This window comes from Alosa sapidissima, chromosome 6 (assembly GCF_018492685.1).
Source record: "Alosa sapidissima isolate fAloSap1 chromosome 6, fAloSap1.pri, whole genome shotgun sequence".
NCBI classification, from domain to species: domain Eukaryota; kingdom Metazoa; phylum Chordata; class Actinopteri; order Clupeiformes; family Clupeidae; genus Alosa; species Alosa sapidissima.
Window position 1 is genome coordinate 36,223,700 of NC_055962.1, and position 16,435 is coordinate 36,240,134.

At 38.9% G+C, this 16,435-nt stretch overlaps 1 protein-coding gene across 1 annotated transcript in view; it reads left to right on the plus strand.

Moving 5' to 3' along the window:
• Nucleotides 1–147: 147 nt before the first annotated feature.
• Nucleotides 148–16,435, plus strand: part of LOC121712315 (protein unc-93 homolog A-like) — a 38,715-nt gene continuing 22,427 nt past the window's right edge. Inside the window, exons 1-6 of the mRNA XM_042096458.1 lie at nt 148–665; nt 832–1,013; nt 1,385–1,614; nt 2,257–2,385; nt 2,568–2,782; nt 3,372–3,507. Coding sequence (XP_041952392.1) covers nt 579–665; nt 832–1,013; nt 1,385–1,614; nt 2,257–2,385; nt 2,568–2,782; nt 3,372–3,507 — 979 coding nt within the window. The 5' untranslated portion in view covers nt 148–578. The remainder of the gene's footprint in view (nt 666–831; nt 1,014–1,384; nt 1,615–2,256; nt 2,386–2,567; nt 2,783–3,371; nt 3,508–16,435) is intronic.

Here is a 16,435-nt window from a genome sequence, read left to right on the forward strand (position 1 = left end):
TTTGTCTGTGGACTTAAATTGGTAAAATATGTCTTGTCTTCACCGTGGGATAGTGAGAAACGTAATTTCGATCTCTTTGTATGTCTGGAACATGTGAAGAAATTGACAATAAAGCTGACTTTGACTTTGACTTTGACTTTGATATTTGCTGCCGCTAGGGTGCGACTATTCTAGGCTACGGCAGGGCACGCCCCCAGTGAAAATGAATGATCTCTCGCGGCAGTGACAGACAGTAGATTGCGTTGGGGAAAACACTGTACTGTTCACCAATGTCATGATGATAAGCGTGCAGTGCAGCAGCAGCTTGTGATGTTTACTGAGTGTGATGTTTACTTAGGTGATGTTTACTTAGGTGATGTCTGAAAACTAGTATTGCCAGGCAATAGGCCTACTACAATGAAATGTAGTATTGCCGTGGCAATACTGGTGAAATGGACTATTGGAATCATCGAAGGACTATGCCTTTAATCTTGACAATGGGGACAAAGGTTCACCACTGCAATAAATCACAGCAAGCACAGTTACTTTGCTCACAATAGTTACGGCGGACCAGAGAACCAGGCTGATAATCTGTTAAAATGGGGCGGCACATGAAAAATGTTGTGGTGGTTTCATTTGGATTTTTGCTTTTATTCACTGCTACTGGAAGTCTGCTCAATCTGCAGGTAAGACTGTGTTTAACACATTGAGCCTTTTATTTCAATATACTGTAGGGTCGGCCTGTGACAGGTAAAAATAAGGAGACCGAAATAAGGAGACTGAAGGAATGACAGAATTATTGTTGCATCCCTAGAACACACATGAGGTGCCCATGTTTTGCGTTTGCTACAGAGCAGCCTGAATGCTGATGAAGGCATGGGTCTGGCCTCCAACAGCGTGACCTTTTCCTCCATCATCCTGTCCTCCATGTTCATCACCCCAACAGCCATCAGGTACCTGGGATGCAAATGGACCATCTTTGCTGGGATGGCATGCAATGTGGTGTACACCGTAGGGAATTTTTATCCAAGCTGGTAAGTTTTGAATTGTTAATAATTGATATGAAGTGCAACACACCTGCTAGGCTTATAAATGTTCATAAAATGTTGCAACAGGGTAAATTGGCATTATGAAGTATCAAGAATCAACGACTGAAGGCTAATAAACAGCTAAACTTAGTTAATAAACTTACAATAAATGGTGTTACACACATCACCATCCAAAGATCACTTATTATATGATCTATCCTCCAAGGTAGTTACCGTTTTTTTGTTGTTGATGGCTGTTGGCAGTCAGTTTCTCAAAATGTTTAGTGTAAAATACTGTGCGTTGTCATATTTGAGCCATAGTCTCAGGTGCCCGGATGACAAATAAGCCAGAATAGCAAAGCAGTCCTCTCTTCCAGGGCAACCCTGATGCCCAGCTCAGTGATTGTGGGGTTGGGGGAGTCTCCGCTGTGGGCGGCCACAAGCACCTACTTAACCATCAGTGGAGGACTGCATGCAGTCCAAGAAAACAAGAAGAGTCAAGATGTGATCAACCAGTACTTTGGGATTTTGTATCTCCTCTACCAGTCCTCTGCAGTGTGGGGAAACCTCCTGTCCTCTCTGGTTTTTGGACAGGATCCCATAACAGGTGATATTTAATTAGTCATGTGGCGTACACTTTACAAGCATGATTTCTATTGACGATGTATTGCAGTTTGTTCTGTGCTAAGCCACAGTTTCCGATTCACTTTGCCATTTTTCTCAAAACACATTCAAAATAACACTCACATTTGCACAACCATCTTTCAGGCAAAATTCAAACGTTGCTTCAGATAACATGTACAAGTAGTAAAGTAAACACACTATGAGCCCCACCCCGTAAACAGGGATTCTTTTAAGGCACTTCAACCAAAAGGTTTTATCGCAAATTTTCCCCTGAGATTTCATGGCAGTTCTACGCACTATTGTGAACATACTATTGTTAACTTTATGATGTCATGCTGCTGACATACAAATGACCCTTTACACGGCCACGCTCTGAAGTAAAAAAAGAATACAATATCAATATCAATATCAAAATACAGCAAAAATGTCACACTGAGAGCACTGTGATACTGTTTAAGATTATGGGTATGAATTAAGGTGTCTGTTCATGCGGTGAAAAAAATAGTTAAATTCTTTAAATGTATGTCTCCACTGTTGTCTAATCACATCGACTATTTCTTGGCCTTAGCAATTTCATGCTGACAGGGTCATAAGGTCAAGGTCAAAGTTTTTTTTCTTTCTTTAGTGAACAGCACAGGTGATGATTTACTGTTCTGTGGAGTGGACAGCTGTGGTGCCCCCGATGTTTCTTCTGGAAATTCCACCACCAGGCCAAACGACAGACTGGTGTACACACTCTTGGGCTGTTATGTAGGTAGGCCAGCATGACATGACTGGACAAATGTACCCAAACATGCACAGTAACAGGTTTATAATGTGGAAGGTGGAAATTTGAGGTTTCACTAAATTGAATGTGCTAGTTTTTTCTAGTATTATTTCCACAGATTACTGACGTTTGTGGAGCATACAATAACTTCAGCTGTTGTTGTTCTATAGGCGTGGGTGTTTTGGCGATGTTGCTGGTTGCTGTATTCCTGGATAATATTGACAGAAAAATTACACCAGAGGCAAAGAGTCAGCAGACAGAAACATTTTGCAGCACACTCTTAGCCACATTCAGACAATTAAAAGACAAGCGGCAAGTTCTCCTCATACCAGTGACATCATACATTGGACTGGAACTCGGCTTCCTGAGCGCGGATTATACAAAGGTACAGTACAAATTAAAAACAACACTTGAGAGTCGCCCTGAGCTCATGGACTTCAAGAAGTATCATTCTGTCCAACGCCACTTATTCTAGAAAACCATTAAAAAACTAAGGGTACTCTGAGAGGGCAGATCTCCGCCAAGGTCGAATGCTGTAAGTAACATGCCACATTAGCAAAGTGAAACTAAATAATTGTGAGTTGGAGCCGCTCAAGAATTTAATAGGTTTGTTCCTGGTCTATGCTACAACTTTATGTCCAGTTTTGATATTTTTTTTTGTGTAATCCTGCTCACAGACAAACCACATCAAAAACATAACCTCTTTGGTGGAGTTAAATATACACATAATGTCAAGTAAAGTGACTGATATTAAGCAGATGCTTTTGTCCAGAGCAGAACGGACTTGGGATTGAGATTCCAACCCGGGACAACCAATTGTCAGGCAACGATACTAACACTGCTCCACCATGTCCACACACCTACGTTACAATAAGGCGACGAGGATTTCGTTTTTTATACTAAGGTTCAGATTTTAGGTGTTTATTGGTGCCGTTATGTGGATTTTTCAAAAGCTTCTTCTTTTGTGTCTGCAGAATTATGTAACATGTGCCTTAGGAATCCATGTAGTTGGTTATGTCATGATCTGCTTTGGGGTCACCGGGTCCTTGTTCTCCTATGTGTTTGGGAGGCTGTCGCAGTACAGTGGAAGAATGACGCTTTTCATCTTAGGTAAGGTACTTTTCAACCTTTTTAACATGTCAAGTTTCAAGTTTTATTGTCACATATACTTTGCAGTATAGCGAAATTCTTGTGCCACAGTTGCAGTAGCGCAAGGAGGGTAAATAAGCAGAGGGAGGCAGTTGGGGGGACCTTAATTAAAGGGAGTTGAAGAAGGACTACAGTACCACACATAGCCAAACTATCCATCATGCACACATTATACAGCCATATATATATATATATATATATATATATGTAAGGGATAATGGACGACACGGTGGTCTGTTCACAGAAGTTAATGCAGGGTCGAGGTTGTAAAACGGCCCCGACACGAAGCGGACCTCGTTTAAACCTCGTAGTGCATTAACTTCTGTGAACAGACCACCGTGGAGTCCATTATCCCGCTTATTCCACTGTTGCCACTTGCGTTGTGTTCATTTCCTGTTACAATTTAAACGTTTTAATCGCTAAAACTGTCTTGTTTGTAGAACTAATTTCTTCCGACACATATCAACTAATTTCTCAACTCACAGGACAAACTGCCGTTACTAGTTCTAAATGGATGGTTGCTATGGTCAAAGGCCAGTCGTTAGTTCTATCTCTCCCGTTGTCAAGCGGGCGTATCCCAAGATTCTGATGAACTTCAGCTTTGAAACATCGCTACTTTACTTAGCCTGCCGTCATCCATCTAGCTAAAAGCCACCTCCATCATATGCTACAATGTTGCAATGTTCTGAACGTCTGCATTTTACAGCTCGGATGCAACGTGACAGTTCATTTAAACTTCACAACGAGTTTGGCGAATTAATATACAAGTGTGATACGGCCAAAAAATGGATCTACTTCATAGGTGTGCAGATAACATACGGTTAATGGTCGTTCTAAATTACGTAGGACAATGGGAAATTCAACCAAGCAGTGGAATAAATATATAATATATGTCAAGTAGCTAGGTGCTTTTTATGTGTTACAACACAGATCATGAGCACAATTAAAGGCTTCCCTAAAGAGTTTTTTTACCCTAAAATAACATTTCCAAAATCATTTGTATCATTTATAAATCATTTATAAATCTTAATAAATCTTAATTTATAAATCATTTATAAATCTTAATAGGGTGAACGGCACTTCCGCCGCACTTTGAGGAGGTTGAATAGCTTATAATATATCACTAAGCAAGTTTGCTGTGGCGGGTAGGAACACTGGACCCCGAGAGCAAAAGTTCTTTAGTGCTGCTTTAACGCCATGGCTGAGTAATTCTGGTTTAGATGTTGATGTTTCAGAATAACAAATCTGAACAGCCCATTGTTGTTAAAGGACAACAGGGAATAAGATAGGGATAAGTCGCTGTTATTGTTAATGGACACAAAAGGAGGAGAGTTCGGTAATCGACTTGTACGGACTTTCCTCTCTCAAGATGGTGGCGACTGGAAGAGTAGTTAGGAAATGCTCTGACTGCACAAACAGCTTTTTACTAACCCTTTTGTACACTACAGCTCTCTTACTAACCCTAAATACTACAGCTCTCTTTACTAACCCTTTTGTACACTTCAGCTCTCTTTACTAACCCTTTTGTACACTACAGCTCTCTTTACTAACCCTTTTGTACACTTCAGCTCTCTTACTAACCCTAAATACTTCAGCTCTCTTTACTAACCCTTTTGTACACTACAGCTCTCTTTACTAACCCTTTTGTACACTACAGCTCTCTTTACTAACCCTTTTGTACACTACAGCTCTTTACTAACCCTTTTGTACACTACAGCTCTCTTACTAACCCTTTTGTACACTACAGCTCTCTTTACTAACCCTAAATACTTCAGCTCTCTTTACTAACCCTTTTGTACACTTCAGCTCTCTTACTAACCCTTTTGTACACTACAGCTCTCTTTACTAACCCTAAATACTTCAGCTCTCTTTACTAACCCTTTTGTACACTACAGCTCTCTTTACTAACCCTAAATACTTCAGCTCTCTTTACTAACCCTTTTGTACACTTCAGCTCTCTTTACTAACCCTTTTGTACACTTCAGCTCTCTTTACTAACCCTTTTGTACACTACAGCTCTCTTTACTAACCCTTTTGTACACTACAGCTCTCTTTACTAACCCTTTTGTACACTACAGCTCTCTTTACTAACCCTTTTGTACACTACAGCTCTCTTTACTAACCCTTTTGTACACTACAGCTCTCTTTACTAACCCTAAATACTACAGCTCTCTTTACTAACCCTTTTGTACACTTCAGCTCTCTTTACTAACCCTTTTGTACACTACAGCTCTTTACTAACCCTTTTGTACACTACAGCTCTCTTTTCTAACCCTTTTGTACACTTCAGCTCTTTACTAACCCTTTTGTACACTACAGCTCTCTTTACTAACCCTAAATACTACAGCTCTTTACTAACCCTTTTGTACACTACAGCTCTCTTTACTAACCCTAAATACTACAGCTCTTTACTAACCCTTTTGTACACTACAGCTCTTTACTAACCCTTTTGTACACTACAGCTCTCTTTACTAACCCTAAACACTACAGCTCTTTACTAACCCTTTTGTACACTACAGCTCTCTTTACTAACCCTTTTGTACACTACAGCTCTCTTTACTAACCCTTTTGTACACTACAGCTCTCTTTACTAACCCTTTTGTACACTACAGCTCTCTTAACTAACCCTTTTGTACACTACAGCTCTCTTTACTAACCCTTTTGTACACTACAGCTCTCTTTACTAACCCTAAACACTACAGCTCTTTACTAACCCTTTTGTACACTACAGCTCTCTTTACTAACCCTTTTGTACACTACAGCTCTCTTTACTAACCCTTTTGTACACTACAGCTCTCTTTACTAACCCTTTTGTACACTACAGCTCTCTTTACTAACCCTTTTGTACACTACAGCTCTCTTTACTAACCCTAAATACTTCAGCTCTCTTTACTAACCCTTTTGTACACTTCAGCTCTTTACTAACCCTTTTGTACACTACAGCTCTCTTTACTAACCCTTTTGTACACTTCAGCTCTCTTTACTAACCCTTTTGTACACTACAGCTCTCTACTAACCCTTTTGTACACTTCAGCTCTCTTTACTAACCCTTTTGTACACTACAGCTCTCTTTACTAACCCTTTTGTACACTACAGCTCTCTTTACTAACCCTTTTGTACACTACAGCTCTCTTTACTAACCCTAAATACTTCAGCTCTTTACTAACCCTTTTGTACACTACAGCTCTCTTTACTAACCCTTTTGTACACTTCAGCTCTCTTTACTAACCCTTTTGTACACTACAGCTCTCTTTACTAACCCTAAATACTTCAGCTCTTTACTAACCCTTTTGTACACTACAGCTCTCTTTACTAACCCTAAATACTTCAGCTCTTTACTAACCTTTTGTACACTACAGCTCTCTTTACTAACCCTAAATACTTCAGCTCTCTTTACTAACCCTTTTGTACACTACAGCTCTTTACTAACCCTTTTGTACACTTCAGCTCTTTACTAACCCTTTTGTACACTACAGCTCTCTTTACTAACCCTTTTGTACACTACAGCTCTCTTTACTAACCCTTTTGTACACTTCAGCTCTTTACTAACCCTTTTGTACACTACAGCTCTTTACTAACCCTTTTGTACACTACAGCTCTTTACTAACCCTTTTGTACACTACAGCTCTCTTACTAACCCTAAATACTTCAGCTCTCTTACTAACCCTTTTGTACACTACAGCTCTTTACTAACCCTTTTGTACACTTCAGCTCTCTTTACTAACCCTTTTGTACACTTCAGCTCTCTTTACTAACCCTTTTGTACACTTCAGCTCTCTTACTAACCCTTTTGTACACTACAGCTCTCTTTACTAACCCTAAATACTTCAGCTCTTTACTAACCCTAAATACTTCAGCTCTCTTTACTAACCCTTTTGTACACTTCAGCTCTCTTTACTAACCCTTTTGTACACTTCAGCTCTTTACTAACCCTTTTGTACACTTCAGCTCTCTTTACTAACCCTTTTGTACACTACAGCTCTCTTTACTAACCCTAAATACTTCAGCTCTCTTTACTAACCCTTTTGTACACTACAGCTCTTTACTAACCCTTTTGTACACTACAGCTCTCTTTACTAACCCTTTTGTACACTACAGCTCTTTACTAACCCTTTTGTACACTACAGCTCTCTTTACTAACCCTTTTGTACACTACAGCTCTCTTTTCTAACCCTTTTGTACACTTCAGCTCTCTTTACTAACCCTTTTGTACACTACAGCTCTCTTTACTAACCCTTTTGTACACTACAGCTCTTTACTAACCCTTTTGTACACTACAGCTCTCTTACTAACCCTAAATACTTCAGCTCTCTTTACTAACCCTTTTGTACACTTCAGCTCTTTACTAACCCTTTTGTACACTACAGCTCTCTTTACTAACCCTTTTGTACACTACAGCTCTTTACTAACCCTTTTGTACACTACAGCTCTCTTACTAACCCTAAATACTTCAGCTCTCTTTACTAACCCTTTTGTACACTTCAGCTCTCTTACTAACCCTAAATACTTCAGCTCTCTTTACTAACCCTTTTGTACACTACAGCTCTTTACTAACCCTTTTGTACACTACAGCTCTCTTTACTAACCCTTTTGTACACTACAGCTCTTTACTAACCCTTTTGTACACTTCAGCTCTCTTTACTAACCCTTTTGTACACTTCAGCTCTCTTACTAACCCTTTTGTACACTACAGCTCTCTTTACTAACCCTAAATACTTCAGCTCTTTACTAACCCTAAATACTTCAGCTCTCTTTACTAACCCTTTTGTACACTTCAGCTCTCTTACTAACCCTTTTGTACACTACAGCTCTTTACTAACCCTTTTGTACACTACAGCTCTCTTTACTAACCCTAAATACTTCAGCTCTTTACTAACCCTAAATACTTCAGCTCTTTACTAACCCTAAATACTTCAGCTCTCTTTACTAACCCTTTTGTACACTTCAGCTCTCTTACTAACCCTTTTGTACACTACAGCTCTCTTTACTAACCCTAAATACTTCAGCTCTTTACTAACCCTAAATACTTCAGCTCTCTTTACTAACCCTTTTGTACACTTCAGCTCTTTACTAACCCTTTTGTACACTACAGCTCTCTTTACTAACCCTTTTGTACACTTCAGCTCTCTTTACTAACCCTAAATACTTCAGCTCTCTTACTAACCCTTTTGTACACTACAGCTCTCTTTACTAACCCTTTTGTACACTACAGCTCTTTACTAACCCTTTTGTACACTACAGCTCTCTTTACTAACCCTTTTGTACACTACAGCTCTCTTTACTAACCCTAAATACTTCAGCTCTCTTTACTAACCCTTTTGTACACTACAGCTCTCTTTACTAACCCTAAATACTTCAGCTCTCTTACTAACCCTTTTGTACACTACAGCTCTTTACTAACCCTTTTGTACACTACAGCTCTCTTTACTAACCCTTTTGTACACTTCAGCTCTCTTTACTAACCCTAAATACTTCAGCTCTCTTTACTAACCCTTTTGTACACTACAGCTCTCTTTACTAACCCTTTTGTACACTACAGCTCTTTACTAACCCTTTTGTACACTACAGCTCTTTACTAACCCTAAATACTACAGCTCTCTTTACTAACCCTTTTGTACACTTCAGCTCTCTTTACTAACCCTTTTGTACACTACAGCTCTTTACTAACCCTTTTGTACACTACAGCTCTTTACTAACCCTTTTGTACACTACAGCTCTTTTCTAACCCTTTTGTACACTTCAGCTCTCTTTACTAACCCTTTTGTACACTTCAGCTCTCTTTACTAACCCTTTTGTACACTACAGCTCTCTTTACTAACCCTTTTGTACACTACAGCTCTCTTTACTAACCCTTTTGTACACTTCAGCTCTCTTTACTAACCCTAAATACTACAGCTCTTTACTAACCCTTTTGTACACTTCAGCTCTCTTTACTAACCCTTTTGTACACTTCAGCTCTCTTTACTAACCCTTTTGTACACTACAGCTCTCTTTACTAACCCTTTTGTACACTACAGCTCTCTTTACTAACCCTTTTGTACACTACAGCTCTCTTTACTAACCCTTTTGTACACTACAGCTCTCTTTACTAACCCTTTTGTACACTACAGCTCTCTTTACTAACCCTTTTGTACACTTCAGCTCTTTACTAACCCTTTTGTACACTACAGCTCTTTACTAACCCTTTTGTACACTACAGCTCTCTTACTAACCCTAAATACTTCAGCTCTCTTTACTAACCCTTTTGTACACTTCAGCTCTCTTACTAACCCTAAATACTTCAGCTCTCTTACTAACCCTTTTGTACACTACAGCTCTTTACTAACCCTTTTGTACACTTCAGCTCTCTTTACTAACCCTTTTGTACACTTCAGCTCTCTTTACTAACCCTTTTGTACACTTCAGCTCTCTTACTAACCCTTTTGTACACTACAGCTCTCTTTACTAACCCTAAATACTTCAGCTCTCTTTACTAACCCTTTTGTACACTTCAGCTCTCTTTACTAACCCTTTTGTACACTTCAGCTCTTTACTAACCCTTTTGTACACTTCAGCTCTCTTTACTAACCCTTTTGTACACTTCAGCTCTCTTACTAACCCTTTTGTACACTACAGCTCTCTTTACTAACCCTAAATACTTCAGCTCTCTTTACTAACCCTTTTGTACACTACAGCTCTTTACTAACCCTTTTGTACACTACAGCTCTCTTTACTAACCCTTTTGTACACTTCAGCTCTTTACTAACCCTTTTGTACACTACAGCTCTCTTTACTAACCCTTTTGTACACTACAGCTCTTTACTAACCCTTTTGTACACTACAGCTCTCTTTACTAACCCTTTTGTACACTACAGCTCTCTTTTCTAACCCTTTTGTACACTACAGCTCTCTTTACTAACCCTTTTGTACACTACAGCTCTTTACTAACCCTTTTGTACACTACAGCTCTCTTACTAACCCTAAATACTTCAGCTCTCTTTACTAACCCTTTTGTACACTTCAGCTCTTTACTAACCCTTTTGTACACTACAGCTCTCTTTACTAACCCTTTTGTACACTACAGCTCTTTACTAACCCTTTTGTACACTACAGCTCTCTTACTAACCCTAAATACTTCAGCTCTCTTTACTAACCCTTTTGTACACTTCAGCTCTCTTACTAACCCTAAATACTTCAGCTCTCTTACTAACCCTTTTGTACACTACAGCTCTTTACTAACCCTTTTGTACACTTCAGCTCTCTTTACTAACCCTTTTGTACACTTCAGCTCTCTTACTAACCCTTTTGTACACTACAGCTCTCTTTACTAACCCTAAATACTTCAGCTCTTTACTAACCCTAAATACTTCAGCTCTCTTTACTAACCCTTTTGTACACTTCAGCTCTCTTACTAACCCTTTTGTACACTACAGCTCTCTTTACTAACCCTAAATACTTCAGCTCTTTACTAACCCTAAATACTTCAGCTCTTTACTAACCCTAAATACTTCAGCTCTCTTTACTAACCCTTTTGTACACTTCAGCTCTCTTACTAACCCTTTTGTACACTACAGCTCTCTTTACTAACCCTAAATACTTCAGCTCTTTACTAACCCTAAATACTTCAGCTCTCTTTACTAACCCTTTTGTACACTTCAGCTCTTTACTAACCCTTTTGTACACTACAGCTCTCTTTACTAACCCTTTTGTACACTACAGCTCTCTTTACTAACCCTAAATACTTCAGCTCTCTTTACTAACCCTTTTGTACACTACAGCTCTCTTTACTAACCCTTTTGTACACTACAGCTCTTTACTAACCCTTTTGTACACTACAGCTCTCTTTACTAACCCTTTTGTACACTACAGCTCTCTTTACTAACCCTTTTGTACACTACAGCTCTCTTTACTAACCCTAAATACTTCAGCTCTCTTTACTAACCCTTTTGTACACTACAGCTCTCTTTACTAACCCTAAATACTACAGCTCTCTTTACTAACCCTTTTGTACACTACAGCTCTTTACTAACCCTAAATACTTCAGCTCTCTTACTAACCCTTTTGTACACTACAGCTCTTTACTAACCCTTTTGTACACTACAGCTCTCTTTACTAACCCTTTTGTACACTTCAGCTCTCTTTACTAACCCTAAATACTTCAGCTCTCTTTACTAACCCTTTTGTACACTACAGCTCTCTTTACTAACCCTTTTGTACACTACAGCTCTTTACTAACCCTTTTGTACACTACAGCTCTTTACTAACCCTAAATACTACAGCTCTCTTTACTAACCCTTTTGTACACTTCAGCTCTCTTTACTAACCCTTTTGTACACTACAGCTCTTTACTAACCCTTTTGTACACTACAGCTCTTTACTAACCCTTTTGTACACTACAGCTCTTTTCTAACCCTTTTGTACACTTCAGCTCTCTTTACTAACCCTTTTGTACACTTCAGCTCTCTTTACTAACCCTTTTGTACACTACAGCTCTCTTTACTAACCCTTTTGTACACTTCAGCTCTCTTTACTAACCCTAAATACTACAGCTCTTTACTAACCCTTTTGTACACTTCAGCTCTCTTTACTAACCCTTTTGTACACTTCAGCTCTCTTTACTAACCCTTTTGTACACTACAGCTCTCTTTACTAACCCTTTTGTACACTACAGCTCTCTTTACTAACCCTTTTGTACACTACAGCTCTCTTTACTAACCCTTTTGTACACTTCAGCTCTTTACTAACCCTTTTGTACACTACAGCTCTCTTTACTAACCCTTTTGTACACTACAGCTCTCTTTACTAACCCTTTTGTACACTTCAGCTCTTTACTAACCTTTTGTACACTACAGCTCTTTACTAACCCTTTTGTACACTACAGCTCTTTACTAACCCTTTTGTACACTTCAGCTCTTTACTAACCCTTTTGTACACTACAGCTCTCTTTACTAACCCTTTTGTACACTACAGCTCTCTTTACTAACCCTAAATACTTCAGCTCTCTTTACTAACCCTTTTGTACACTTCAGCTCTTTACTAACCCTTTTGTACACTACAGCTCTCTTTACTAACCCTAAATACTTCAGCTCTTTACTAACCTTTTGTACACTACAGCTCTCTTTACTAACCCTTTTGTACACTACAGCTCTTTACTAACCCTTTTGTACACTACAGCTCTCTTTACTAACCCTTTTGTACACTACAGCTCTCTTACTAACCCTAAATACTACAGCTCTCTTACTAACCCTTTTGTACACTGCAGCTCTCTTACTACCCTTTTGTACACTACAGCTCTCTTACTAACCCTTTTGTACACTGCAGCTCTCTTACTACCCTTTTGTACACTACAGCTCTCTTTACTAACCCTAAATACTTCAGCTCTCTTTACTAACCCTTTTGTACACTACAGCTCTCTTTACTAACCCTTTTGTACACTACAGCTCTCTTTACTAACCCTTTTGTACACTTCAGCTCTCTTTACTAACCCTTTTGTACACTACAGCTCTCTTTACTAACCCTAAATACTTCAGCTCTTTACTAACCCTTTTGTACACTACAGCTCTCTTTACTAACCCTTTTGTACACTACAGCTCTCTTTACTAACCCTAAATACTTCAGCTCTCTTTACTAACCCTTTTGTACACTACAGCTCTCTTTACTAACCCTAAATACTTCAGCTCTTTACTAACCCTAAATACTTCAGCTCTCTTTACTAACCCTAAATACTTCAGCTCTTTACTAACCCTAAATACTTCAGCTCTCTTTACTAACCCTTTTGTACACTTCAGCTCTCTTACTAACCCTTTTGTACACTACAGCTCTCTTTACTAACCCTTTTGTACACTACAGCTCTCTTTACTAACCCTTTTGTACACTTCAGCTCTCTTTACTAACCCTTTTGTACACTACAGCTCTCTTTACTAACCCTTTTGTACACTTCAGCTCTCTTTACTAACCCTTTTGTACACTACAGCTCTTTACTAACCCTAAATACTTCAGCTCTCTTACTAACCCTTTTGTACACTACAGCTCTCTTTACTAACCCTTTTGTACACTTCAGCTCTCTTACTAACCCTTTTGTACACTACAGCTCTCTTTACTAACCCTTTTGTACACTTCAGCTCTCTTTACTAACCCTTTTGTACACTACAGCTCTCTTTACTAACCCTTTTGTACACTTCAGCTCTCTTACTAACCCTTTTGTACACTACAGCTCTCTTTACTAACCCTAAATACTTCAGCTCTCTTTACTAACCCTTTTGTACACTACAGCTCTCTTTACTAACCCTTTTGTACACTTCAGCTCTCTTTACTAACCCTAAATACTTCAGCTCTTTACTAACCCTAAATACTTCAGCTCTCTTTACTAACCCTTTTGTACACTACAGCTCTCTTTACTAACCCTTTTGTACACTTCAGCTCTCTTACTAACCCTTTTGTACACTACAGCTCTCTTTACTAACCCTAAATACTTCAGCTCTCTTTACTAACCCTTTTGTACACTACAGCTCTCTTACTAACCCTTTTGTACACTACAGCTCTTTACTAACCCTTTTGTACACTACAGCTCTCTTTACTAACCCTTTTGTACACTTCAGCTCTCTTACTAACCCTTTTGTACACTACAGCTCTCTTTACTAACCCTTTTGTACACTACAGCTCTCTTTACTAACCCTTTTGTACACTTCAGCTCTCTTTACTAACCCTTTTGTACACTACAGCTCTCTTTACTAACCCTAAATACTTCAGCTCTCTTACTAACCCTTTTGTACACTACAGCTCTTTACTAACCCTTTTGTACACTACAGCTCTCTTTACTAACCCTTTTGTACACTTCAGCTCTCTTTACTAACCCTAAATACTTCAGCTCTCTTTACTAACCCTTTTGTACACTACAGCTCTCTTTACTAACCCTTTTGTACACTACAGCTCTTTACTAACCCTTTTGTACACTACAGCTCTTTACTAACCCTAAATACTACAGCTCTCTTTACTAACCCTTTTGTACACTTCAGCTCTCTTTACTAACCCTTTTGTACACTACAGCTCTTTACTAACCCTTTTGTACACTACAGCTCTTTACTAACCCTTTTGTACACTACAGCTCTTTTCTAACCCTTTTGTACACTTCAGCTCTCTTTACTAACCCTTTTGTACACTTCAGCTCTCTTTACTAACCCTTTTGTACACTACAGCTCTCTTTACTAACCCTTTTGTACACTTCAGCTCTCTTTACTAACCCTAAATACTACAGCTCTTTACTAACCCTTTTGTACACTTCAGCTCTCTTTACTAACCCTTTTGTACACTTCAGCTCTCTTTACTAACCCTTTTGTACACTACAGCTCTCTTTACTAACCCTTTTGTACACTACAGCTCTCTTTACTAACCCTTTTGTACACTACAGCTCTCTTTACTAACCCTTTTGTACACTACAGCTCTCTTTACTAACCCTTTTGTACACTTCAGCTCTTTACTAACCCTTTTGTACACTACAGCTCTCTTTACTAACCCTTTTGTACACTACAGCTCTCTTTACTAACCCTTTTGTACACTTCAGCTCTTTACTAACCTTTTGTACACTACAGCTCTTTACTAACCCTTTTGTACACTACAGCTCTTTACTAACCCTTTTGTACACTTCAGCTCTTTACTAACCCTTTTGTACACTACAGCTCTCTTTACTAACCCTTTTGTACACTACAGCTCTCTTTACTAACCCTAAATACTTCAGCTCTCTTTACTAACCCTTTTGTACACTTCAGCTCTTTACTAACCCTTTTGTACACTACAGCTCTCTTTACTAACCCTAAATACTTCAGCTCTTTACTAACCTTTTGTACACTACAGCTCTCTTTACTAACCCTTTTGTACACTACAGCTCTTTACTAACCCTTTTGTACACTACAGCTCTCTTTACTAACCCTTTTGTACACTACAGCTCTCTTTACTAACCCTTTTGTACACTACAGCTCTCTTTACTAACCCTAAATACTTCAGCTCTTTACTAACCCTTTTGTACACTACAGCTCTCTTTACTAACCCTAAATACTTCAGCTCTCTTTACTAACCCTTTTGTACACTACAGCTCTCTTACTAACCCTAAATACTACAGCTCTCTTACTAACCCTTTTGTACACTGCAGCTCTCTTACTACCCTTTTGTACACTACAGCTCTCTTTACTAACCCTAAATACTTCAGCTCTCTTTACTAACCCTTTTGTACACTACAGCTCTCTTTACTAACCCTTTTGTACACTACAGCTCTCTTTACTAACCCTTTTGTACACTTCAGCTCTCTTTACTAACCCTTTTGTACACTACAGCTCTCTTTACTAACCCTAAATACTTCAGCTCTTTACTAACCCTTTTGTACACTACAGCTCTCTTTACTAACCCTTTTGTACACTACAGCTCTCTTTACTAACCCTAAATACTTCAGCTCTCTTTACTAACCCTTTTGTACACTACAGCTCTCTTTACTAACCCTAAATACTTCAGCTCTTTACTAACCCTAAATACTTCAGCTCTCTTTACTAACCCTAAATACTTCAGCTCTTTACTAACCCTAAATACTTCAGCTCTCTTTACTAACCCTTTTGTACACTTCAGCTCTCTTACTAACCCTTTTGTACACTACAGCTCTCTTTACTAACCCTTTTGTACACTACAGCTCTCTTTACTAACCCTTTTGTACACTTCAGCTCTCTTTACTAACCCTTTTGTACACTACAGCTCTCTTTACTAACCCTTTTGTACACTTCAGCTCTCTTTACTAACCCTTTTGTACACTACAGCTCTTTACTAACCCTAAATACTTCAGCTCTCTTACTAACCCTTTTGTACACTACAGCTCTCTTTACTAACCCTTTTGTACACTTCAGCTCTCTTACTAACCCTTTTGTACACT